Source organism: Microtus oregoni, unplaced genomic scaffold (genome assembly GCF_018167655.1).
Source record: "Microtus oregoni isolate MIOR12 unplaced genomic scaffold, Mior012 000022F_ref0000154, whole genome shotgun sequence".
Taxonomy (NCBI): Eukaryota; Metazoa; Chordata; class Mammalia; order Rodentia; family Cricetidae; genus Microtus; species Microtus oregoni.
The window spans coordinates 16,822,189-16,847,267 of record NW_024543081.1 but is presented as its reverse complement, the minus strand read 5'-3'; the positions used below and the strand labels follow the sequence as shown (position 1 = coordinate 16,847,267).

Here is a 25,079-nt window from a genome sequence, read left to right as displayed (position 1 = left end):
CCAGCGAAGTGGGCGGGGCAGGTCACGGCGCCTGCGCACCACGGGATACAGGACGGGCCCTGGCGAGAGCGCGCCGGTCGCAAGATGGCTGCGGCCATGCGAGGCCTTGCTGTGTGTGCGCAGCGGGCGGCGGAGCGGCCCGGACAGCAGGGACAGCGACGACACTAGCTCAGCTCTCAGCCACTCTTCTAGAACGCCATCCCAGCCTCAGCCAGCTTCGTCCGAAATGGATCTGGTCGTGGGCCCCGGTGCAGCGGGGCCCAGCAACGTACCGGCCTTCCTAACCAAGCTGTGGACCCTCGTGAGCGACCCGGACACCGACGCGCTCATCTGCTGGAGCCCGGTAGGAGCTGGCATAGGCTGGAGTGGCCTTCAAAGGACGGTCCTGTTCCGGGAAGGGACCTACTTAGGAGAAGCGGCCTGCGGGTGGCCGTGCTTGCCTGGGTTCGGGCATCCTGGAGGGAGAACGCGGCTGTCTGGGGAGGAAGTGAGCCCCGCCCCCAGAGCCGCTTGGCGGAGAGTAGGCCGGGAACCAGAGTCCTAAGTTTCCCTGGGACGAAAATGTCGGGGCTTCCAATTCAGGTTCTTTGACTCACAGATGAATAGCTTACCAGAGTCGGTATGCCTTTCTGCTTGTAGGCAACCCTTCAGAGTAAATGGAGGGCCTAGCGAATGCTAGTCCGTGATTCTTAGACCTCAGACGCCAAAGCAGTTTTGCCCGGCCCTTGTTGTGCTGCGTCGAGCCCTCTTCTGTTGCCTGGCAGCGGGCTGTGTACACCACAGCCCCTGCTGGACCAGCAACTCGGGCTTACAGAGATGCTGCTGCAAGTTGTGGCAAGTTGGGAAGTAGAATCGGCTGTTCAGATCTTGGCTATGAGGGCAGAGCGCAGAACTAACAGATGATGGCCAAAAGACAGACCCTCCTGATCAGAGGGAGCCTTTGAGGGGGATGGAGACATCTAGGTGCTGTCTCCTTGATCTCCTGCGAGCCAGATCTGGCGGCCTTTCAGGCTCTGCTGAGCACTCCCTCCTGCGCACTGGTCTCTTAAGCTGGCAAGCATGGAGAAAAGCCTGGGTGGAAGGTGGAGGCCAAGGCTTCTGCCTCCCTCACTACTGCCTGTTCGTGTAAACTCTGCTCTGCCTAAAGAGTGCTTGGGAATAAAGAGAAGACTCGAAAGTCTTTGTGATTACCCCCACTGACTCTCCGTGGGTCTTTCTCTTTCACTGGTCCTGGAAAGTAGCAGCATGTTTGATTGAAGGCCGTCTTCAGTTAGCCACCTCTCCTAGATCTCATACTCCTGGGCAGAAAAACAATGATCCCGCATTTCTGTCTTTCCCCAGCTTTCCACCTCTGTTTTGTTTGACTGAAAGGGAGCTTCCTTACCTAGGTCCACTTGGGATACCAAATAGTCTCCGGAATAGTCTGAACTTAATCCTATTAGGAAGATCCATCCTGTCTGGTAGTCTCCCTGCTGTTTCTGCTTATAGATTGGTACAGAGGTGGGCGACATGCCCGTGAGCCCTCTTCTGGGACAGGATGTCCTGGTGGGGGCCTCTCAGTGTGAAGATGGATCTGATCTGCCCTGTGCCCTCCCTCCAGCCACAACTGCACATCATCTGTGAGCCGTGTTGGCATGTTGGGAGGAATGGGCGAGTAGTCTGTCCGTAGCAGCCGTGAGCTCTAGCTGGTGTGGGATCTGGCAGTGGGAGCTGGGAGCTGGCTTTCTCAAGAGTATAGCAACCAAGCTCTGGCACACAAGTGGAAGAAGAACACCTTTGAGCCAGACAGGGACAGCAGAGCTTCTTGGATCTGACTCTTTGGCCATGCCCATGCCCTCATGTCCTGTGGGGGCACTTACACTGGCTTGGTTGCTTCTAACATCATTCCCTGCAGGCCCACTGCTCTGGAGGCTTTGGGTCCACTCTCTTATTCTGAGTGGCTTTCATATAAATTTTCTCACCATTCTCAGACACATCCTCCTCCTGGAGGAAACAGGGAGGCTAGATACGTGGGGAAAGCCTGTCTAATTCCAAAAATCCTTTATTGAGCCTTACCTAGGTCTGACTTCTCATTTCTACCGCTTGGAGACAGCACAGCCTTGGGGAAATTTAGGATCCCTGTAAGATCCATATGAGCATGGGAACATGGATGTGGGTGGTCCTTCCTCAGTAGACTTCTCTTTACCTTATACCAAAGGCCCCTCCAGTTCTAGTGCCCTGAGATGCAACACATAGGGTAGAATCCTTGACTACACAGTAACTCTGTAATAGAAGTCACCTTTTGTCCTTGCCTTTTCTCCTTTGTGCTGTGGTTCCTCTGTCCCCTAAGTAAGACTGTTGCTAGGATTGTTGGCGGAGCCGCCCCAGTGCATTCTGAAATGGGGGGACTAAAAAAAGCTCAGAGTCTATATCCAGCTTGATTCCAATTTTATAAGATCATTTTGTTTGGTCCTTTTTAGAAATATTGAAGAGAAACATGAAAAATAAGTTTGTCTAGCTCAGGAGAGTACAGATGCTGGTAGTTTTTGTTGGGTTTGTTTAATTTTCTTCTTGTTCTTAGAAGATGAGTGTGCACGCACACACACACACACAAACACTCCAACACATGTGTAAAGGCCAAAGGACATCCGATGTCCTCTCTAACATTTTCTGCCCCGTTCCCTTAAGATAGCTTCTCTCACTGAACCTGGAGCTTGCGTTTTATCAGTTAGTTTGCTGGTCAGCAAGCCTCAACAATCCTTCTCTTTCCACCTCACCTAGTGCTGGGTATACAGGCTCACACGGCCACACCCAGCTTTGCATGGGTACTAGGAAATCCAAACTTAGACACCCATACTTGTGCAGCAAGCTTTTTTTTCCCCACTTAACCATCCCCTCAGCTCCTGAACATGTTTTTAACCTGCTAACCATCCCAAGAGTTGTTGTCCTACTAGATCTAGAAGGATCTAGTCTGGGCCCCACTTGCCATGTAGGCTGACTGTGGTATACCAGCCCAGGAGCTACCTGAGGAGCTTGAGGATTGGGGAAAGGACCACATGATTTGTGCTAAACAAGTGCTAGGACTGGTGGAGGATGAGCCAAGGGATATTGAGGTTCTAGTCTTCAGGGAGGCACTCAGGTACAAAAATGTAATGATGTTTCTTTCTCTCTCTCTCTCTCTCTCTCTTTCTGGGTGGGGTCTTTTTTTAAAGATTAATTTATTGTACATTGGTATTTTGCCTGTATCTATGTCTGTGTGAAAATGTCAGATCACCTTAAACTGGAGTTATAGGCAATTATGAGCTGTCTTGTGGGTACTGGGAATTAAACCAGGTTCCTTTGAAAGAGCAGCCAGTGCCAAAAAAACTTTTTGTTTGTTTGTTTGTTTTTGAAGACAGAGTTTTTGTGTAGCCCTGACTGTCTGGGAACTCGCTCTGTAGACCAGGCTGGCCTCAAACTCACAGAAATCCACCTACCTTGCCTCCAAAGTGCTAGTATTAAAGGTTTGCACCATCACTGCCCAGCCTGAAGTCTCATTTTTAAGACATCCCTGCCCTTAATAATGAAAAGCTTGAATTTTGTTGCTAGGTACCTCTCTGATCTCACTCTAATCCCAGCCTAATGATGTGGTTCTCTTCTCTTTGAGAAGAGAATGACTGTGGGTTAGGCCTTTTTGGGGGGGCCTGTAATCGAAGAAACTAGAACCACTGAGCAAGGACTCTTGAATACCAATACTCAAACAGCCACTGTGGAGGAGCTGGGTCCCAGGATAGGCTGTTGGAGACATAATCCATGCACTAACGCAGGGACAGGGTACCCATCTTACCTCAGTATTCTTCATGGGATCACATGAAGCATTTTAAAACAGTTGCTGGCCATGGTTGCTATCCAGAACTCCTAGGACAGGCAGGGCCACTCCCATGAGTTCATTCTCAGACAGACAGTAGGAACAGCCCCAAGAGGCCCCACCCTGAGAGACCTGGAGCAGACTGAAATGTCAGCGGTCACGTATGCCAGGGGCAGGTTATGATGTGTGCTGCAGGCTCTGGTGCCTCCAGCGGTAGCTGTCAAGCAGCCTGCGCAGCTGCTCTCATCCAGCGCTTCAGTCATAGAAGGGGTGAAGTTTCTTGTGTATTTGTTCTATGTCCATAGCTGTACAAGTAGGTGACATTTCCATTTTATAGGTAGAAAACTGAGACAAAAATCATGATGTAAATTTAAAAAGACATTTAAAAAAACCCTCTAAACTCATAGTTGCCCAGCTATTGCTCACTACCTGTCTTTGTCTGTCTGGGATTCTTGTCTTTTTGTTTTTAATATTCATATTTTACTTTATGCATGTTTGTGTTTTGCCTGAATGTATTTTTGTTTTTTGTTTTGTTTTTTTGAGACAGGGTTTCTCTGTAGCTTTGGAATCTCTTCTGGAACTAGCTTTTGTAGACCAGGCTGGCCTCAAGCTCACAGAGATCTGCCTGCCTCTGCCTCCTGAGTGTCCGAATGTGTTCTTGTATACCGTGTGTATAAATAGTGTTCCCGCAGAGTCCAGATTTGGAACTGGAGTTACAGATGATTGTGAGCTGCCATGTAGTGACTAGCAGTCAAGACCAGGTCCTCTGGAAGAGGAGTCAGTGCTCCTAACCACCAACTCTTCTCTCTAGCCCCTCCACTTTCTTTCTGAGACAGATTTTTTTCACTTGGCTAAAGCTCACTCATTGAGATAGTCTAGCTGGCCACAAACTCCAGGAATCCTCCTGCCTCTCCCTCTTCAGTGCTAGGATCATATATGCTCACATTTATGTACATGCTAGCTCTTTTTCTCATTTGTGTTTTTTGAAAAAGGGTCCCTCTGTGTAGCCCTAGCTGTCTTGGAACTCACTATATTCAGGCTGGCCTCAAACTCAAACTCTTGCCTCTGCCTCGTGAGTGCTGGGATTAAAGATGTGTACCACACCTGACCTCTTTTTCCCTCCAAGATTTATTGGTGGGCATGGTGGTACATGCCTTTAATCCCAGCACTCAGGAGGATCTCTGTGAGTTCTGGTCTACAAAATGAGTTCCAGGATAGGCAGGGCTACACAGAAAAGACCCCCTTCCAAAAAAAATATTTATTTTATGTGTATGGGTATTTTATGGGTTAGTGCACTAACTGTAGAGGCCAGAGAGGTCAAAAGGTCCTATGGAATTGGAATTGCAGGCGATTATTAGCCACCAAGTACTTGGGTTTTCTGCAAGATCAACAAGTGTTCTCGACTGCTGAACCATTTCTCCAGCACCTGGAAGGTAAAGTGACAAATTTTAGGTCCTCATGCTTGCACAGCAAGCCCTTTACCTACTGGGCCATCTCTGCAGTGTGTGTGTGTGTGTGTGTGTGTGTGTGTGTGTGTGTGTGTATGCACGTGTGTGCGTGCGCACGCTAACACACATCCCATAGTGTACATGTGGATGTTGAATGACAGCTTTAGGGAATCAGTTCTCTCCCACCACCATGTAGGTTTCAGGGATCTAACTCAGCTCTTCAGGCTTGGGGACCAGTGCCTTTACTTGCTGAGCCATATTTTTGCTTTTTTAAAGCAGGGTCTCACTAAATTGACCAGACTGAACTTGAATTTGTAATTCTGTCTCTCTCAAGTAACTAGGATTACAGGCCTGCACCTCCATTCTTCACTGCTCCCTTGCAGTGACCCCCCAGCCACTTTTGTTGTGACCAGCACTGTTGGCTCATAATCAGATTATTATTTATTTTGTACCTGAGACTTCCTCACCTCTCCACAGAGAAAGGAACCAGCAGAGATCGGTCATCTGATCAGCTCTGTGCTGTGACCTGTGTATTTCTTTCTGCCTGGGAGGTAAAGGGGGTACGGAAGACAAGAGCTCCAGGATCCAGAAGCCCCTGCAGGCCTCCTTAGATACCCCCTGTTCTAGCAGGAACGGGATTTTGTGTGCATTTCAAGTTGTCAGTGTTTTGGAAAATAAGATCATAGACCGAAATAAGACTTGCCATTGACTGACAGCTGTGTTTCCGTTTACTAGCCAGTGAGAGCAGTGTGCCGCTCTTACAGAGTACCCACACGGTGTCTCACAACTGTCTCTTGTGACTCCAGTCCCAGAGGACCTAATGACCTCTTCTCGCCTCCATAGGAACTGCATGCAGGCAAACACCATACAAATAAGAAGGAAGAACTGTAGTACCCACATAAAACATGCTGGGTATAGCAGAGAACATGTATAATCCCAACACAGGAACAGCTGAGACTGGTGGGTCCCTGAAGCACATTGGCCAGTTTATCCAAATCACTGAGCTTTAAGCCAGTAAGAGAGCCAGTAAAACACAAGGCAGCACTGGCTGCTCTTCCAGAGGAACTGGGTTTAATTTCCAGCACACACATTGTGGTTTTTAATTATTCTAATAACTCCAGTTCCAGGAGATCCAGCACCACTTTCTGGCCGCTGCAGGCATCAGGCAGGCTCGAGACACACAGAAATATATTGTAGTAAAACACCCATATACATGGGGTGAATCTTTTAAAAAATAAAATAAAGGGACTGGAGAAATAACTCAGTGATTAAGAATACTCGTTGCTTTTTCTGAGGTCCTGACTTCCGTTCCTAGCACGCACATAACTGTATGTAGTTCCAGTTCCGTACTTTCTTCTAACCGCTGTAGGAATGCGGGCACTCATGTGGTGCGCATATATATACTCAGGAAAAACTTTCTATACATAAAAAAATTGTAAATATTAAAAATAGAATTTAAATGTGGAGAAAGAGACAATCTACTCTACTGGAAATTGCCTGCAGATCATGAAGACAGCTGCACAAGAGGCAGAGGCAGGATTAGAGGGTGAAGGTCATCCTTGACTGTATGGAATGTTAGAAGCCAGCCTGGAATACTCGAGTCTCTTGTTTTTCCGAGTGGAGGGAAGGAAAGTGAAATTGCATGAAGAACAAGGGGTAAGAGTGACTGAGAATTTATCAGAAAGTAAAGCATAAACCAGAATAACACTTGAAGCGCAAGTATGGTCCCATATACTAAACTCAGTCAATATATATACCACATCAACATAAAAAAAGGGAAAATAACAAGCAAAATGCACATTACAAAATTCAACACCCACTTTTTGATGAAATCTGAGCAAACAGAGTGGCAGGGACATTCGTCAGCATAGTAGAGAGAAGCATGTGTATAAATACTGTGGCTGATTGTGTGTGCTTGATTGTGAAGACTGGCCGCTTTCCCAAGATTAGAAGAGAAGATAAGTTCTTTGCTTTGCCGTTTCTGCCTAACAGTGTATTGTATGTTCCAGTCAGTGCAGTGTAGCAAATAAAAACACAAATCGGAAAGGAAGAAGTAGAACTAATGACTATTCAAGATTAGCAGGATTCTACAGAATAGTTCGTGAGATTGCAAGATCCAGGGTCAATACACAGAAGTAAATTAGGTATCTACACATGAACAGTGGATTATTCTTGAACTGTGACAAGACTGGAGGGATGACTCAGCAGTTCTATGCTTCCTGGTCTTGCAGAGTATCCAAGTTCAAGTCCCAGCACCCAACTCCAGGGGATCTCGCATCCTCTTCTGACCTCTTCAGGAGTCTACACACACACACAAATCTTTCTTTTCTTTTTGTTGAAATATTTTCAGTACTATCAGAAAACACAATAAAGTCCTTGGCAGCCACTTTGAGCTGGTAAGAGCTCCATCCTCAGGTGGAGATGGGCTATACTTTGAGTCTTGGGTGAGTGATAAATGCCACCCAGAAAATGCTTACATTATAGTCCAGAGACACTCACAAGACTCTGCTTCCTCTAAAGCCTGTGGGAGGGCACCCTCCTTGTTTTTTCCCCGCTTGTGGTTGTTGCTGTTATTCTGTGGTTATAGCTCCTTTTATAGCTGCATGACTCCAGTCTGTCTTTGTCATAACCTGACATTCTCCCTGTGTGACTAACTTTATTTGGTTGTCTTTTTGTAAGAACATTAATCTGTTCAAATTAGTGGTTCACTCTACTCCAGTATGACCTCATATTGTCTGATGGCATGTGCAGCAACCTGTTTAAAAAAAATGTGTGTATATATATGTATATGTATATATATGTATGTATATATATATATAGTTATAGTTATATTCTGAGGTATGGGAGATAGGGCTTGTACGCATCTCCCTTTTTCTTTTTTTATTCCTTATTTCTCTCTTGTTCCCTCCTGCTCCTTCTGGAACCCTTCTTCCCAGCATTTTCTTTTCTTTCTTTTATTTATTTTTCTATTATAACCCACTGAGTTCAGTTAGTGTGGCCTGCATGTGCATGAGTGTGAGGTTATTTGTTGAATTATGGGTAACTTACCATTGGCTACACTCCTAAAGAAAAATAACTCTCCTCCTCCTCCTCCAGCAGGCATTAACTACCAATAGCTCCCCATCTTTGAAGTACTTCCCATCCATACTGGAATGTTAGCAGTCTGTCGGTTGCAAGTCAGCACAGCTGCCACAGGTTCATCGGTGCCATGGCCTAGTAATGTGCAGAAGGCAGGGTTTACAGCACTTCTCCCTGTCCTCCAGCTCCCACATTCTTTCAGTGATGTTCCCTGAGCCTGGAGGTGGAATAGAGAGGTTTAGATGGCCCATTTAGGACTGAACACTGAACAGTTACTTATTCTCAGCACTTTGAGTGGTTTTGAGTCCATCTTAACTACTTCCCGCTGCAAAAAGAAGTTCCTTTAGCCAAAGTTGAGAACAGCACTGATCTATGGGTCTAAATATAAATATTTAGAAAGCAATTTGACATGTTCAATTTGCAAACATCAGTAGTGGATTCAACAGGGGCTCTAAAATTCCTAGCCATGGGCTTCTAACCAGGTTTCCAATACCAGGCATAAATCCCTGGAGTAGGCCTCAGATTCAGAGGGTTGCTAACCCCTATATAGTCATGTCACTAGTGTGCCATTGGATGAATCTTGCTCAGAAAGTCAGCATCCAACCAGCCTTCAGAGCTCTCTGAGACATGAAAGCCAGCCAGCAGTTTCTAGATTAGTTCCAGCTTGCTTTCTCTGTCTTGTAACCATGTATGTGGTATCTTTTTTCATTGGGGCTTTTTGTTTTATTTGCTTTGTTGGTTTTTCGAGACATGGTCTAGCTGTGTAATTTCACAGACTCATTTGTCAAGACAGCTGGCAAAGACTTTTTTTCAGTTCTGTAGGCTGCTGCTTTACTCATTTGGCAATTTCCTTTGCTGTATATAACTTCTTTTTAATTTCATGAGGTCCACTTGTCGATTATTAACCATATTTCCTGAGTCACTGGATTCCTCATTCAGAACATCCTTACCTATGTATGCCTTCATATCCAGAAGTGCACCACCTGGTTCTCCTCTAGCAGTTTCCGAGGTGTGTGTGTGTGTGTGTGTGTGTGTGTGTGTGTGTGTGTTTGGTTTTTTGAGACAGGGTTTCTCTGTATCTCTGGTTGTCCTGGAACTCACTTTGTAGACCAGGCTGGCCTCAAATTCAGAGATCTGCCTGGCTCTGTAACCTTTTTTTTTTTTTTTTTGTTTTGTTTTGTTTTGTTTTCGAGACAGGGTTTCTCTGTGGTTTTGGAGCCTGTCCTGGAACTAGCTCTTGTAGACCAGGCTGGTCTCGAACTCACAGAGATCCGCCTGCCTCTGCCTCCCAAGTGCTGGGATTAAAGGCGTGAGCCACCACCGCCCGGCCCTTTTTTTTTTTTTTTAATCTGTGCTTTTTCTTTTTATTCTTCTCTCATACAGTACATCCCAACTGCAGCCTCCTCTCTCCATTCCTCCCAACTCCCCACCACCACTTCACTCTGTCCCCCAGGTCAACTGCTCCTCCATTTCCCTTCAAAAATGAGCAGGCCTTCCAGTGATATCAACCAAACACGGCATAACAAAATGCAGTAATGTTAGGCACAAATGCTCATATCGAGACTGGACAAGACTGGACCAGTAGGAGGAAAGGGGTCCCAAGAGCAGGCAAAAGAGTCAGAGATGCCCCTGTTCCCACTGTTAGGAGTCCCACAAAAACCCCAAGCTAAACAACAACAGCATGTATACAGAGGACCTAACCTCCTCAACCCCTCTGACTCCTACAGTGCTTCCTCCCCTTCTTCCAAGGGGTTCCCCAAGCTCTACCTAATGTTTGGGTGTGGGTCTCTGCATCTGCTCCCATCAACTGCTGGAGAAAGCCTCTCTGATGACAATTGAGCTAGGCCCTGTCTATGATTATAGCAGAATATCATTAAGAATCAGTTCATTGACTTTTGATTTGTTTGTTTGTTTGATCAGTCATGTTTGGTTCTACCTTAGGTCTCTGAACTATCCAGCTTCTGGTTCCTGGTCATCCTAGCAGAGTCAGGCATGTGTTCTCTCTTATGGCTTGGGCCTCAAGTTAGACTAGGCATTGGTTGGCCACTCCCATATGCTTTGAGCCATATCTTACAGGCAGGACAGGTATGGGTCAAAGGTTTTGTGACTGAGTTAGTGTCCTAGTCCCACTAGTGGGAGCCATGCCTGGTTACAGGAGATAGTTCAGGCTCCATATCTTCCATGACTAGGAGTCCTCTGTAGGGTCACCCTTATAGGTTCTAGGAAGTTTCCACTGCTCTAGGTTTCCACATCACCATTAAATGCTCCCCTACTCCAGTTGTCTCTCCCTGTATTCCTCCCCCTTCTCCCCTCCTTCCTCAGCCTGACCTCTCCTGTTGCCATGTACGCACACACTTCAGTCCACCCTCAAAGTCTATTCTATTTCCCCCTTGCCAGGGAAATCTGTGTCTCCCCCATAAAGCCCTCCTTGTTGCTTAGACTCTCTGGGTCTGTGGAGTGTAGTGGGATTATCCTTTATATAATAGCTAATATCCGTGTATAAGTGAGTACATATCTCATTTGTCTTTCTGGGTCTGGGTTGCCCTTGCTCAGTTTCTTTCTAGTTTCATCCATTTGCCTGCAAATTTCATGATGTTATTTTTTTCTAACAGCTGAATAATACTTCGTTGTGTAAATATACCACATTTTATTTATCCATTCTTGTGCTGAGGGACATCTAGGTTGTTTACAGTTTTTGTTACTATATGAAAGCCACTATGAACATAATTGAGCAAGTGTCCTCATGGTAGGATGGAGGGTCTTTGAGAATATGCCCAAGAGTGATATAGCTGGGTCTTGAGGGAGATCAATTCCCAGTTTTCTGAGAGACCGCCATATTGATTTCCAAAGTAGCTGTGAAAGTTCTCACTCTCACCAGTGTTGCGGGAGGTCCTCCCACTCCTCCAGCCTATCACCGCTGAGATACCAGCCCATGGGGCGTGGTCTCTCTCCCTTTAAAAAAGCGGCCACTTCCCTCTCCTCTCTCTCTTCACTTCCTGCTCCGCCGGCGACTAGACTCCTTTCCTGGTTGCGTAGAGGGCTGTTGCCTGGGACAGTGATCTGTAAGATTTTTCCCCTTTAAATAAATACCACCCTAATAATCATAACCCCGAATTGGTGTGGCATTGTTTGTGACTTACGCCTTCATTTTGGCGCCCCACGTTGGGCGCCATATGAAGTAATAAGGGCGGCGGGGCCGCTTCCCCAGCACCCCAGCCGCCCGCTCAGCTAGCTTATGCCCCGAAATAACAACACACAAACTATATTCATTTAAACACTGCTTGGCCCATTCTCTTCTAGGCTAATTCTCACATATTAATTTAGCCCATTTCTAATCATCTGTGTTTAGCACCCCAAGGTGCGCTTACCGGGGAGATTCTAGCCTAGTCCATCCTGGGTCGGAGCTTCATCCCGGGAGCGGGGCATGGCGTCTCTCTCTGAGGCGTCTGCTCCCGAGAGAGCTGTGGAGTCTCTGAGCTCACTTCCTCTTCCTCCCAGCGTTCTGTTCTGTTTACTCCTCCCTCCTATCCTCTAACCAATAAAATGGGCCAGGGCAGTTCCTTTATTAGCCAATGACCTTCCTCCATCACACCAGCAATGGAGGAGTATTCCCTTTGCCCACATCCTTGCCAGCATAAGCTGTCACTTGGCCATTCTGACAGGTGTAAGATGGAATCTCAAAAGTAGTTTTGTGCCGGGCGACGGTGGCACACGCCTTTAATCCCAGCACTCGGGAGGCAGAGGCAGGCGGATCTCTGTGAGTTCGAGACCAACCTGGTCTACAGAGGTAGTTCCAGGACAGGCTCCAAAGCCACAGAGAAACCCTGATTCGAAAAACGAAAACAAAAAAAAAAAAAGAAGTCTCATTTATTAATTGTTGATCTTGGTGCCTTTGTTATTGGTGTTCTGTTCAGGAAGTTCTCTCCTGTACCAACGAATTCAAGGCTATTCCCCACTTTCTCTTCTGTCAGGTTCAGTGTATCTGGTTTTATGTTGAGATCTTTGATCCACTTGGACTTGAGTTTTGTGCAGTGTGATAAATATAGATCTTATCCTTGATTTCAAGCTGTACTACAGATCTTTTATTGTTCAAGATTGTTTTAGCTCTTCTGGTGTTTTTTTTTTTTCCATATGAAATTGAGAATTGTCCTTTCAAGGTCTGTATAACACATTTCTTTAATTCCAGCACTCAGGAGTGAGGGCAGGTAAATCTCTGAGTTTGAGGCCAAACTGGTCTACAGAACAAGTTCCAGAACAACCAGAACTACACAGAGAAACCCTGCCCGAAAAACCAAAAGAAAGAAGAAAGGAAGGAGAGAAGGAAGAAAGAAAAAGGCACCCTTCTATGCCCATAAAACTGTTGGTTTCAGTTGACAGTCTGTTATGCTGATGGGCCTCCTTATGTGTGTGACTTGTTTCTCTTTTGCCACTTGTAATATGTTGCTTTTTTTTTTTTTTGTTTTTTGTTTGTTTTTTGTTTTTTGAGACAGGGTTTCTCTGTAGCTTTGGAGCCTGTCCTGGAACTCCCTTTGTAGACCAGGCTGGCCTCGAACTCACAGAGATCCGCCTGCCTCTACCTCCCGACTGCTGGGATTAAAGGCATGCACCACCACCGCCCGGCTCAATATGTTGCTTTTGTTCTGTGTGTTTATTATTTTAATTACATATGACAGGGCTGGGGGTGGTTCTAGAATATTTAAGGACCAGGCCTGGTGGCACATGCCTTTAATCCCAGTTCTCAGGAGGCAGAAGCAAATGGATCTCTGAGTTCGAGGCCAGAGAAACCCTGTCTTGAAAACAAAACAACAAAAATAATGCCTTTTACAGTTGCTCAAGGAAATGAAATATTAAATACAGTCCTCTATTGGTATCCTGGAGTAATATTTTCATGTAACCGGCACACATTTTCCCTTGCCATTTAAATTATCTTTGAATAATTTGTAACTTTATGACATAAATACTATATAGATACTTTATATTGGTTTTTTTAGTTACTAATGGCAAACAAACCTGTCCATGTACTGTCAACAGCCTGTAGTACCATAAGCTCACTGCTGGGAGAAGCTATCGGTGGGGGTTCTTTTCAAAAGTAATTTCTAGCTGCACGGTGGTGGTGTACGCCTTTAATCCCAGAATTCGGGGCAGAGGCCAGCCTGGTCTACAGAGCAATTTCCAGGACAACCAGAACTACACAGAGAAACCCTGTCTCAGGGGGCAGGGGAAGCAATTTCCAGTCCTGTCGTTATCTCCTGTTTCTCTGTTTTCTGGCATCTATTTTCAAAAAAGAAACAAAAATCAGTTTCCTGCCCTCAGATCTACTGTTGTGCTTACTAATTATCTTTTCATGGTGGGTTTGAGCCAGAATCTCCCTTAGGATATTTCCCATTAGTAATTCTCTGTTTAATGGTCCTTCCTTTGCTTCTTCAAACGTTATTTCCTTATTTCTCTGAGCATATTTATCTATTCTTACTGTATGTGTATGAGTTTTACCTGTATATATAAAAAGGCACTCGTGCATGCCTGGTACCTGTGGAAGCCAGAAGAGAGTGCCAGCTCCCTGGAACTAGAGATACAGCCTTGCATACTGCTCTATTGGGTGCTAGAAACTGAATCCTTGTCCTCTGCAAGAACAGCAACTGGTCTTAACTGCTGAGCCATCTCTCCATCCCCTAAGCATGTTTACAACGACATTATACTTTTTGCTAAATTTACTGTCTTGTCCTTCTTGGGCAGTTTCTATTGCTCCTCCTTGTCCACCATGTGTGAGTCATACTTCACAGTTTCTGTAGGTCTTGCATTTTTTTGTTATTAGTGTATTGTGGGAGTCAATGGTGGCTGAGTCATCTTACTTGCTTGTGAGTTCTTCAGAAAGACTGCTTCTCCTTGATGACATTCACTTCCTCACAGTTGTCACCTCCAGCATCAGAGCACCAGCAACTACTGCTTGGTTTTGCTGTTATTTATACAATGCCCTGAGACACAACAGATTGTTGAGTAGTCAGATCTAGTTAAATGTGTGGCCAGTAGTGGGCTGCTTTTGCTTGCGGTATTTCAGTGGGTTCACTGAGCAAGAGCAGATTTGAGTTAGTCTTCCATTTGTTCTGATCCCAAAGGGCTCTTCTCAGCTTCCTTTTCCCGTCTGGGCAGCACTGGGGGCGGGGGGTGGGGGCGCTTGAGATCTCTGACTTGTTTGACCTCAAGTGCTTGCTTTGCTTATGGGTTATGTCTCCTGTAGACAGACGCTCAGGACACATAACAGTGCAGTAACTACTGTACTTCCCAGCTAACCACTCTCAACGTGCATGCTCTGGCCTTAGGTCTAGTTTCTACCTGGGAGAACTGTGAGTGAGGTAGGGGACCTGTCCAAAGAGGCATGTGATCTCATCAACCTGCAGCTGGAAAAGACACGTCCTTCTAGTAGTACCCTTAAACCTTGACAGATCTGAGAAGAGGGGTCCTCACAACTTAGCCACACCTTTTGGGGTGCAGCATCTGTTCTGGGGGCTCAGTGACATAAGGGGTAGACTGTTCATGCCATAGGTACTTACTGACCCAATGAGTTTTAGTGGTTTCATTGGTTATTCTTACTTGTTGATGCCTGTGGAACAGTTTCAGAGTCATTAAGTGATCTAAACAAGCTTTGTGTGTGTCACTGGAGTGGAGGCACTTCCCCAGAGTTCCACACTTCCAGCCCTTTCATCGTCAGGGATAGGAATTCCTGATTGTCTGTCTTCATCCTGCAGCTGATCATCCACCATCTGTGCTGTTGTGGCTGTGACTTGGCTGCTTGCAAGTCCTTTTCCTGGTCTTGAAATTGACGGTTGGATTATGAAATGACTGTTTATGATTCCCTTTTAGTTTTTCCTGTTTGAAGTTCATTAAGTGTTTTGGATATTACATCAAATTTGGTATGTTCTTTATCATTTTTCGTAAATATACTCATTTGTCCATTCTCATCTTCTGAGTCTCCCATTAAGCATTGTAGGTCTGATGGTGCCTCCCAGGGCTCCACAGCTCTGTTCACTTCTATTCATTCTGCTGGTCATTGTTCTATTGCTGTGTAGATTTTATGTGCATTGGTGTTTCACCTACATGTATGTCTGTGTGAGATCCTCTGGAACTGGAGTTACAGACAGTTGTGAGCTGCCGTGTGAGTGCTGGGAATTGAATCCCAGGCTTTTGGAAGAGCAGCCAGGGCTATTAACTGCTCAGCCATCTCTCCAGCCCCCACAGCAACTATGTAGGAGAAAACATTTTTGGGGGGACTTGCTTATGGTTTCTGAGGCTTAGTCTATTATCAAGGCAGGAAACATGGTGGCACATTTTCTCCAACAAGGCCACACCTTCCATTACTTTAAAATAGTGGCACTCCCCAGTGCTAAGCATTCAAATACATGAGCCTATGGAAGAAATTCTTATTCAAACCACCACACACTCATTTTTTCTGTCTGCAGACTGTAATCTCAGTAGGCCTGTGTTTGTGCTTGTTGACTCACAGTTTTCCCTGTTCTCTTTCTTGAGTCCCCAGGTGAAGTTTGTTTGTTTAAGATAGGGTTTCCCTTGGTAACCTTGACTATCTTGGAACTGGCTCCGTAGAGTAGGCTGGTCTTGAACTCACAAAGATTCACCTGCCTCTGCCTCCTGAGTACTGGGGTTAATTCAAGGTGTGTACCACCACTGCTCTGCCCCCAAGTGAATTTTTAGCCTGAGTTAGCTTTCCAATTCCAGAGTATCTACTTGGTGTTTCTTTTTCATTTTTATTGTTTTACTGAGATTTTCCATTTAGTAGGACATCATCCTTATACCTTAGTCCTTCCTGTATGGTTCTTCAGTTCTTTGGCCATACTATTTTAAGTAAAATAGCTAAGTTAGAATCCTTATTCTCATGAGTCCAACATAGGGACATAAATTGCTTTTTTTTTTCCTATTATAAGTTGTGACTTTTCTTTTTAATTTAAATTAAATGATTTTTTAAAAAAACTAAACGGAAGCCGGGCTGTGGTGGCGCATGCCTTTAATCCCAGCACTCGGGAGGCAGAGGCAGGTGGATCTTTGTGAGTTCGAGGCCAGCCTGGTCTACAAAGGGAGTTCCAGGACAGGTTCCAAAGCTACAGAGAAACCCTGTCTCGAAAAACCAAAAAAAAAAAAACAAAACTAAACGGGATTCATAATGGTCATTTCATAATCCGGCTGTGAACTCAAGACCAGGAAAGGACTTTGCAAACAACAGAAACACATCCACAGCCATCTTATCAGTCCCAGCCATAGCTTTTTGTTTCTGACTTTGCATTAGTATGTGATAGCTGCTATGAAGAGTAGTCTCCCTGTATCTCTGATACTTTTGTATTGTGCCTTTGTTAGGTCTAGTGTCTTTCCTGTACTAATTATACAATGCTTATATTCTTGGTGGCCATTGCGCTTTGTCCAGTTGCCTTACTTGGGTAAATGGAGCTAAAATTTCCTTAAACAACTGGAGCCAGTGAGTCTCCAGTCTTTCCTCAGGCCTCTGTGTGTATGTTGATTCCCATCTTTAACAAGTAGCCTAGAAGTTAACAACCCAACTTTATAGCCTACTTCCCATTCCTGCCAGAGGGAGCACTCGTGGGCTTCCTAGGTCTTCCCTAGTAACGGATCTAATGTGTGCATAGCCATTGGAGTCCTAGGAATATTTCAGAGTCCCTAGTGATACCTCATTCATCGCCTTTTAAGGTTTCTGGCTAGACTGTGTTCTACATTGTCTCAGCAGCCATTTAAAATCTTCTTCTACATGCTTTTTTATGTTTCTGGATTGAGTCAGCCTTAGATCAAGCAAAACCAGCCTTGCTTGGAGAGTCCTCTACCACCAGAATCTTGAGTTAGCTCTTGCCATGTCCCCACTGCCATTGTTCCCACTAGCTTCAAAGCTGAAGGGAAGAATGGAGACTGGATGTGTTGTGTAAAGAGCCCACTGCTTCCTCTGATACCATTCTTCCTCCCAGTGCTTTCACTGCTGCTTTGCATTCTCTTTCTCCTGTGTCCACCTGCCCTGCTGTTTCTGCCCTAGTGCTAATCCAACACCTTGGGCTCCTTTTGATGTATTCTACATGCCTGTATTATAAGCTCCCCACCCCAGCAATTTACTGCTGTCCCCTTCCCACTGTGGGGCCTCCCCACTCCAGTATCCAATGCCTCTGAGTTGCCACGGCGCTTCAGCCCCTCCTAGTGGTTCCGGACTATGTTCAGGAGAGTACCCGCACAGAAGAGCAGCCATGCAGTGTTCAACAGTCTCAAGTTCTCACCTTAAACTGAAAAAGAAGCCAAGCAGTGGTGGCACACCCCTTTAATCCCAGCACTTAGGAGTTCGAGGCCAGCCTGGTCTACAGAGTGTATTCCAGGACAGTCAAAACTACATAGAGAAACCTTGTCTATAAAAACCAAAAAGAGAGGGGCTGGAGAGATGGCTCAGCGATTAAGAGCACTGGCTGCTCTTCCAGAGGACCTGAGTTCAATTCCCAGCAACCACATACTGGCTTACAACCATCTATAATAGGATCTAATGGCTTCTTCTGGCATGCAGAACTCTCATACAGAAAATATAAATTTAAAAAAAAAAAAGAAGATGGAGGTGGTATTTCTGAGTTCTGAGCAGGACCATCTTCCAGAGCAGCAGAATTTCGATTCCTGTTTCTTTGACTGCCATAATTTGGCTTCCTAGAGCTCTGTGTGTGTGTGTGTGTGTGTGTGTGTGTGTGTGTTTGTGTGTCTATATGTGTGACTGTGTGTGTGTGTGTATATATATATATATATACACACATATATGTACCACATGCATGCAAGCCCACAGAGGGGAAAAAACGGACATCAGTCACCTGAAACTTGAAATTAGTAGCAGTTCTGAGTCACAGTGTGGGTGCTGACAAACCCAGGTCCTCTGCAAAAATAATAAGCAATCTTAACTACTGAACCATCTCCATCTTAGCTATTCTTTCATTTGTTTGTTTTGTTTTGGGGGACAGAGTTTCTCTGTGTAACCCTGTCTGTCCTAGAACCCAATTTATAGACCAAACTGGCCTCAAACTCAGAAATCTGCTTGATTAAAGGAGCGCACCACCATGCCCAAGATAGTGTTTGCTATTCTTAAAGAAAATTTGGAAGCTGGAGAGATGCTCAGTGGTTAAGAGCACTGACTGCTCTTCTAGAGGACCCGGGTTCAATTCCCAGCACCCACATGGCAGCTCACAACTGTCTGAAGATCCAGTTCCAGGGGATCTGACACCTTCCCACCAATGTACATAAAATAAAGTTAAATAAAAAAGAAAGAAAATTGGCTGATTAAAGTTAAATGCTAGTCAGTCCCTAGAGATGGCACAGAATGCTGTGGGCGATTTATGAGTCTAAAATTGCCAGGGAGTAGGAACCTGTCGGTGGCTACATGATTCTCGCTGTTCAGAGGTGGGCTCCATAGCCTAGATGCCAACTATGGAGTCCTAAGATTGAACTTACCTCCTCCTCTATGAAGGGAGAATGTGTACTGCCTACCACACATAAAGAGGCGCTTCAGGCTACGGTGGAAATATGGTGGCAGCTTTTATATTTGACCTGCCTGTATGTCTCCTTACAGAGTGGGAACAGCTTCCACGTGTTTGACCAGGGCCAGTTTGCCAAGGAGGTGCTGCCCAAGTACTTCAAGCACAACAACATGGCCAGCTTCGTGCGGCAGCTCAACATGTGTAAGTACCTCTGTGGGATGGTATGTGTCCTTCCCGGGGGTGTGAGAAACAGACCCGACATGCTGCTGAGAGATGGACACCTGGGTTGGCTAAGGAAGGATCCTCATGGGTGTAAGCCTGAGTTCCCTAGGGAAGAGTATGAGACCCTACCCCAGTAGCTACACCTCCATTTGCAAGAGCGGCAGCTGTGAAAGACAAGGTCTTTTCCAACCATGACTAACTTGACTAAATAGGCACCAGCTAGAATCTTGCAGTTTTTTAGGAGGCCCCTTGTCTACCCTAGAGCGTGGCTAGGCTGTTGGAGTTCCCTTCCCTGACCCTCAAGCAGAATTACCCCACCCCCATGTGCACAGATGGCTTCCGAAAAGTAGTCCACATTGAGCAGGGCGGCCTGGTCAAGCCTGAGAGGGATGACACCGAGTTCCAGCATCCATGTTTCCTGCGTGGCCAGGAACAACTCCTTGAGAACATCAAGAGGAAAGTGACCAGTGTGAGTCACCAACCCTGAGTACAGCCCCTCCCTGTCCTCAGACCTCTCTGCAGTATCTTGATGGTGCTGCAAGACTAGCCTGAAAGCACACATAGCCTGTACCCTCATCTATCTCTGTCGTGTGTCCCACCGCCCCCGCCCCCCCTTCCCAGTGTTTACCAGACCCTCCCCACTCCCTGGATGCCACTTCAGATTCTTGTATGCCCTTATCCTTAGGTGTCCACTTTGAAGAATGAAGACATAAAAATACGCCAGGACAGTGTCACCAGGCTGTTGACGGATGTGCAGCTGATGAAGGGGAAACAGGAGTGTATGGACTCCAAGCTCCTGGCTATGAAGCAGTAGGTCCCAAGGCTCAGGAGGGTGCCTAGGTTGCTTTGGGTCTATCCTGTCCCACCCTGCAGAACCATTCAGGCTTCCTCCCCCTTCCCAACCTGCCTTCCATTGTTTTTGTGACACACTGCTTGGCCTGTTCATCCCCCCCTCAGGACAGGGTTGGGAACTCCCTGCTGCACCCACTTCTCATTCCCCTGCTGGGCGCCACCTTTTCAGGATGTGAGCTCACAGACCCCCCCCCCTTCAATGTGTCTCCCTTAAAATTGGGGCTGGCAGGAGCCGACCAGAACAGTCCTGGGAGCAGACCCCTCCCTGTTCTCTATTCCTAGCGGCCCCACTCCTCCGTTATTACTCAGTATAGGGCACACAGTTCTCAGCTGCCTTTTACCCCCAAACCGAGGGTAATCAGCAGTTTGGGGTCTTTCCCAAAGTCCTGACCTACGTGTCTAGCCAGTATGTGACAAGTCCCTGTGACCTCATTGACTGAAATCCTGAGGTGTACCATGAGGCTCTCTCTGTCCATGCCCTCCCTCCCCAGCTGACACCTGAGTCCTCCCCTGGAAGTGTAGCAGAGCCAGGGGAGTCAGTGGTGCCATGAGCTCTCACCTGGTCCAGCCCTGTCTCACTAGTCTGTCAACAGCCTGACTCTGGCTCTTCAAATGTGGCCCAATTGACCCAGCAATGTGTTGCAGCGAGAACGAGGCCCTGTGGCGTGAGGTGGCCAGCCTGCGGCAGAAGCATGCCCAGCAGCAAAAAGTTGTCAACAAGGTGGGCAGGACTGGTGGTAGGTGGGTCCCCTCCATCACTGGGCCAGGGTGACTGTTATCCTCTCTGCCCCACAGCTCATTCAGTTCCTGATCTCACTGGTGCAGTCGAACCGGATCCTAGGGGTGAAGAGAAAGATGTGAGGCTCTGGGGATGCCTGCACTATCCACTCTGGCCCTGCACCTTGTGTCCTCTGCTTGCTGTATATCCTGGGCACCACCAAGGTCTGTGTCGGCAGTTAACCTGTCTCTTCCCTGCAGCCCTCTGATGTTGAGCGATAGCAGCTCAGCACACTCTGTGCCCAAGTATGGTCGACAGTACTCCCTGGAACATGTCCATGGTCCTGGCCCATACTCAGTAAGCATCAAGCTCCATGAGACTTCCCTAGTGGGTGCAGGGTGACCCAAACTACCACAGGTATGTCTTGCATGTGGCCTTTGTCTCTAATTGCAGGCTCCATCTCCAGCCTACAGCAGCTCTAGCCTTTACACCTCTGATGCGGTCACCAACTCTGGACCCATTATCTCCGATATCACTGAGCTGACTCCTACCAGCCCTTTGGCGTCCCCAGGCAGGAGCATAGATGAGAGGTTGGGCTTCGTCATCCTCATACCTCCTGTCACGCTAGTGGGCTATAGCCTTTAAGGGTCCTGGGCAAAGTTGGAAGTGGGTGGAGCTAACTTAGGTGCTTTCTAACATGTCTCCCTATGTATAACATGTTCAGACCCCTATCCAGCAGCACCCTGATCCGTGTCAAGGAAGAGCCCCCCAGCCCACCTCGGAGCCCTCGGGTACTGGAGGCAAGCCCTGGGCGCCCATCCTCCATGGATACACCTTTATCCCCAACTGCCTTCATTGACTCCATCCTTCGAGAGAGCGAGCCTACCCCTGCTGCCTCAAACACAGCCTCTGTGGATACAACCGGAGCCCATGCCCCTACACCCCTGTCCTCCTCTACCCCTGACAAGTGCCTCAGCGTAGCCTGTCTAGACAAGTGAGTGATATGCCCATCCTGCCTCCCTGTAACCTATAAGCCCCCCACAGCATGAGATTCCTCAGGCTGGATACAGGGTATCTGTGTCTTAGCAAGGCACAATCCCTGCTGTTTGCTGGGAGTGATGGGTTGGATCTATTCCCTCAGACCTCGGAGTGAGCTTGAAGCTGGGGAGGGAGACCAACCACATCACTAGAAATGGGATATACCCCTGCCTCCTGGGCCACCCTCCCTACTGGCATCACCCTCTTTTGTGGCAAGCCCCAGGATCTTTGGATCTGTCATTCTCCCTAGACCTGACACAGGAAATGATGAGCCAGGGCCCAGCCTTGACCACCCCTCAGGCACATCCCAAAGGCTGAGCGAGCGAGGACGGTGGGCACAGATCCCCCCGTCCCCCGCCTGCAATGGGGGGGCTCTTGTCTTTATATCTTGCAGTTTGGCTCGCGCTCCACAGATGTCTGGGGTCGCCCGCCTCTTCCCCTGCCCCTCCTCTTCCTTTCTGCATGGCCGAGTCCAGCCAGGGTTAGCGCTGCCCCCACTTGGGAGGGAGGAGGACTCCGCCAGGGCCCCTCCCACAGCCATGGACCAGTTCCCAACCTGGGCATAGCACTTGCCCTGCCAGGCGAAGAGCACCAGGGGATGGTCTCACAGGCTCTGCATCTCCACTGCCTCCCCTGTGCACAAGCCAAAAGCTGTGATAGGGACACGCTTCCTGCCTGGCCCAGCCACCAGTACAGACTGCTATGATGAGCTTCCTGTCAGGGTAGGGTAGGCCCCATGGTACCTACAGAACCCTTTTTATTGCCTTGCCCAAGCCTCAGGTATGTCCTTGGCCTAAGGTCTTCTAATCTAAGGGAGTACAGGTCTACCCATTAAAAGCACAGTCCTGTTTCCTCTCTTACTCTCTTCCTGGTGCAGTGGCAAGACTTTGTTGAGCTTGAAATATCTGCCTGCCCTCCTGCCCATTCTAGAGCCAACACCCCTTGTCCTTTTTCTCCACCACCCTCTTGTCCCAGGCTTAGTCACTACCAGAGCCTCCTAGGATGTCCTGCCCATGGGCCATGCTATGTCCCACCCTCAGCATTTATGGAGGGCAAGCTTACTACTGCCCTTTCTGGCATCTTCCCAGAAGTCTACACACATTGTCCCCCAGCTCATGCTGGCTACGCAGATGGACCTTGCTTGGGGGGCTGCAACCAAAGGGGAGCGGGAACCTGGGGCACTAGTTCACCTGCCCACTTGCCCTGGGCCAGGAACGAGCTCAGTGATCACTTGGATGCCATGGACTCCAACCTGGACAACCTGCAGACCATGCTGACAAGCCACGGCTTCAGCGTGGACACCAGTGCACTGCTGGACGTGAGTCTGGTCATCCCCACCCACCCTGACCCAGCCTGCCCACAAGCCAGCCCTGACTTCCCTCCCTCCTCCTGCAGCTATTCAGCCCCTCGGTGACCATGCCCGACATGAGCCTGCCTGACCTGGACAGCAGCCTGGCCAGCGTGCGTAGGCGGGCAGGGTGGGGGGCAGAGGGGACCATCAACAACTCTCATTGTGTGTTCTTCGTCCCACAGATTCAGGAGCTCCTATCTCCCCAAGAGCCCCCCAAACCTATTGAGGCAGAGAACAGTAACCCCAACTCAGGTGAGCTAAGCTTCTGTCCCACCCCGACCCTCACTTCCAACTTGCCGATCCCCACCATCCTGACCCATGCCTACAGGGAAGCAGCTGGTACACTACACTGCTCAACCCCTGTTCCTGTTGGACCCTGACGCTGTGGACACAGGGAACAGTGAACTGCCTGTGCTCTTTGAGCTGGGGGAAAGCTCTTACTTCTCCGAGGGGGATGACTACACGGATGACCCCACCATCTCTCTTCTGACGGGCACTGAACCCCCCAAAGCCAAGGATCCCACTGTCTCCTAGACGTCCCAGGAGTTGTCAGGATGGTTTGTGGCTGACTCCCAACCTACCGCTAGGACATAGCTGGTCCTAGGGAGACAAGACAGTCGCAGTCCAGGGCATCCTAGATCAAGTTGCCAACCCAGTGGAACACAGATGGGGTGTGAGCCTGGGCAGTGCTTCAGGTCAAGAGGACGGTCCCGAGGGCCGCATACCTGCTGCCTTTACACAGTCCAGGTCTACTGTCTGCATTGGACCTTCACAGCCGCACTTGGACTGATCCTGCAGGTTGTTCATAAAATTGTATTTTGGATTTTTACATGAGAGTCCCCTTTAGCCCTTCACAAATAAATAAATAAATATATATATACATATATATATACACACACACACAGATGGACAGATGATAAACAGATAGGTTCTGCTGTTGCCTCCTGTGTTTCCTCGCTGCCCAGAAGGTAGCGATGCAGGCTAGAAGCCCAGAATGCACTACATGCCACCTTGGGGAAATAAATATAGACACCTGTGATACCCCTAGGCCCACTTGAAGCCATAGAACTAGTATCTGCTCACAATTTTGTTTTTGTGGTTTTGCGGGGGTGGGGGGAGGGTGTTCAAAACAGGGTTTCTCTGTGTAGCACTGGCTGTCCTGTCCTGGAACTCACTCTGTAGACCAAGCTAGCCTTGAACTCAGAGATCCACCTGCCTCTGCCTCCCAAGTGCTGGGATTAAAAGTGTGCGCCATCACCTGGCTCACAGCTTTTTTTTAGGATCCTAAAACAATCTGGCCCACGTTGTCAGTAGTGCCCCTCCACAATTCCGAGGTGTATCCATTCAAATGTTCTGCATGGCAATCTGGACATATTGGCAGAGCCAGGCTCCCACGTATGTCAGTTACTGGACTGGTTTGGGACTTGCTCCTGACGTCTCCTTGGAGTGTGAGAAGACAGGTGGAAATGGCCTCACAGGTGGCCTGTGACAGGCTGTGGCACAAATCCTGTGTCCTGAGGCAGCTGAGATCACAGCCTACCCTGCATAGCGCTAGATAGCCATGTAACTACAAGTTAAAGTCTATAGCCTGGCAGATTCTGGCAACTGACAAGCACTGACCCATTGAGTTAAGGATTAGGACTCTGGATTGCCAATGGGACTCTCTCCAATTTAGCAGGTACCAGAACTTGGGGGCCAAGTATCCCTCTTCACAGCTGTCTCTTGAGAGCAAAGGTAGTTTGGAAGAGTAGGCTGAAACCAGTCAAGTTTGGCCCCTGTGCAGCACAGCCTAGAGCTACTAGCCCAACTTTGTTGAGCTGCCTGATCTCAAGGAGTTGAAACATCTTAAGACACAGTGTGTATTAATTCCTGGGCCCCAGGCAGTCAGCGTATAAAGTCCTCTCCATGATGGCCCCACCTCTAGAGATGACAGATCTAGTGGTGCTGTGGAATCGGGGTGCTTACCTGGAGTCTCATCAACACAAATGAACCCTGTATGTCATCTCTTAAACCAGACTCCTCACAAGGGTTCTAGACA

General features: G+C 47.7%; 1 protein-coding gene across 4 annotated transcripts; it reads left to right on the top strand.

The window, feature by feature from the left end:
• Positions 1-59: 59 nt before the first annotated feature.
• Positions 60-24,132, top strand: Hsf1 (heat shock transcription factor 1). 4 transcript variants are annotated; one of them, XM_041672673.1, is made up of 14 exons: positions 60-343; positions 18,953-19,061; positions 19,415-19,551; positions 19,768-19,892; positions 20,580-20,655; positions 20,730-20,791; positions 20,913-21,009; positions 21,106-21,242; positions 21,377-21,646; positions 22,085-22,171; positions 22,903-23,008; positions 23,086-23,151; positions 23,224-23,293; positions 23,370-24,132. In XM_041672673.1, exons 1-14 carry the CDS (start codon positions 227-229, stop codon positions 23,573-23,575), a joined length of 1,665 nt encoding a protein of 554 aa, XP_041528607.1. In that variant the 5' UTR covers positions 60-226; the 3' UTR covers positions 23,576-24,132. The 4 variants fall into 4 exon arrangements, with proteins under 4 accessions (XP_041528607.1, XP_041528609.1, XP_041528608.1 ...); XM_041672675.1 differs by lacking the exon at positions 22,085-22,171; XM_041672674.1 differs by lacking the exon at positions 23,086-23,151.
• Positions 24,133-25,079: the final 947 nt, after the last annotated feature.

Bases quoted from the DNA above. Each gene is read 5' to 3' on its own strand.
- Hsf1 (XM_041672673.1), top strand. From the start codon at position 227: ATGGATCTGGTCGTGGGCCCCGGTGCAGCGGGGCCCAGCAACGTACCG. The intron at 344-18,952 runs GTAGGAGCTGGC...GTCTCCTTACAG, and splicing joins CGCTCATCTGCTGGAGCCCG to AGTGGGAACAGCTTCCACGT. The intron at 20,656-20,729 runs GTGGGCAGGACT...TCTGCCCCACAG, and splicing joins AGCAAAAAGTTGTCAACAAG to CTCATTCAGTTCCTGATCTC.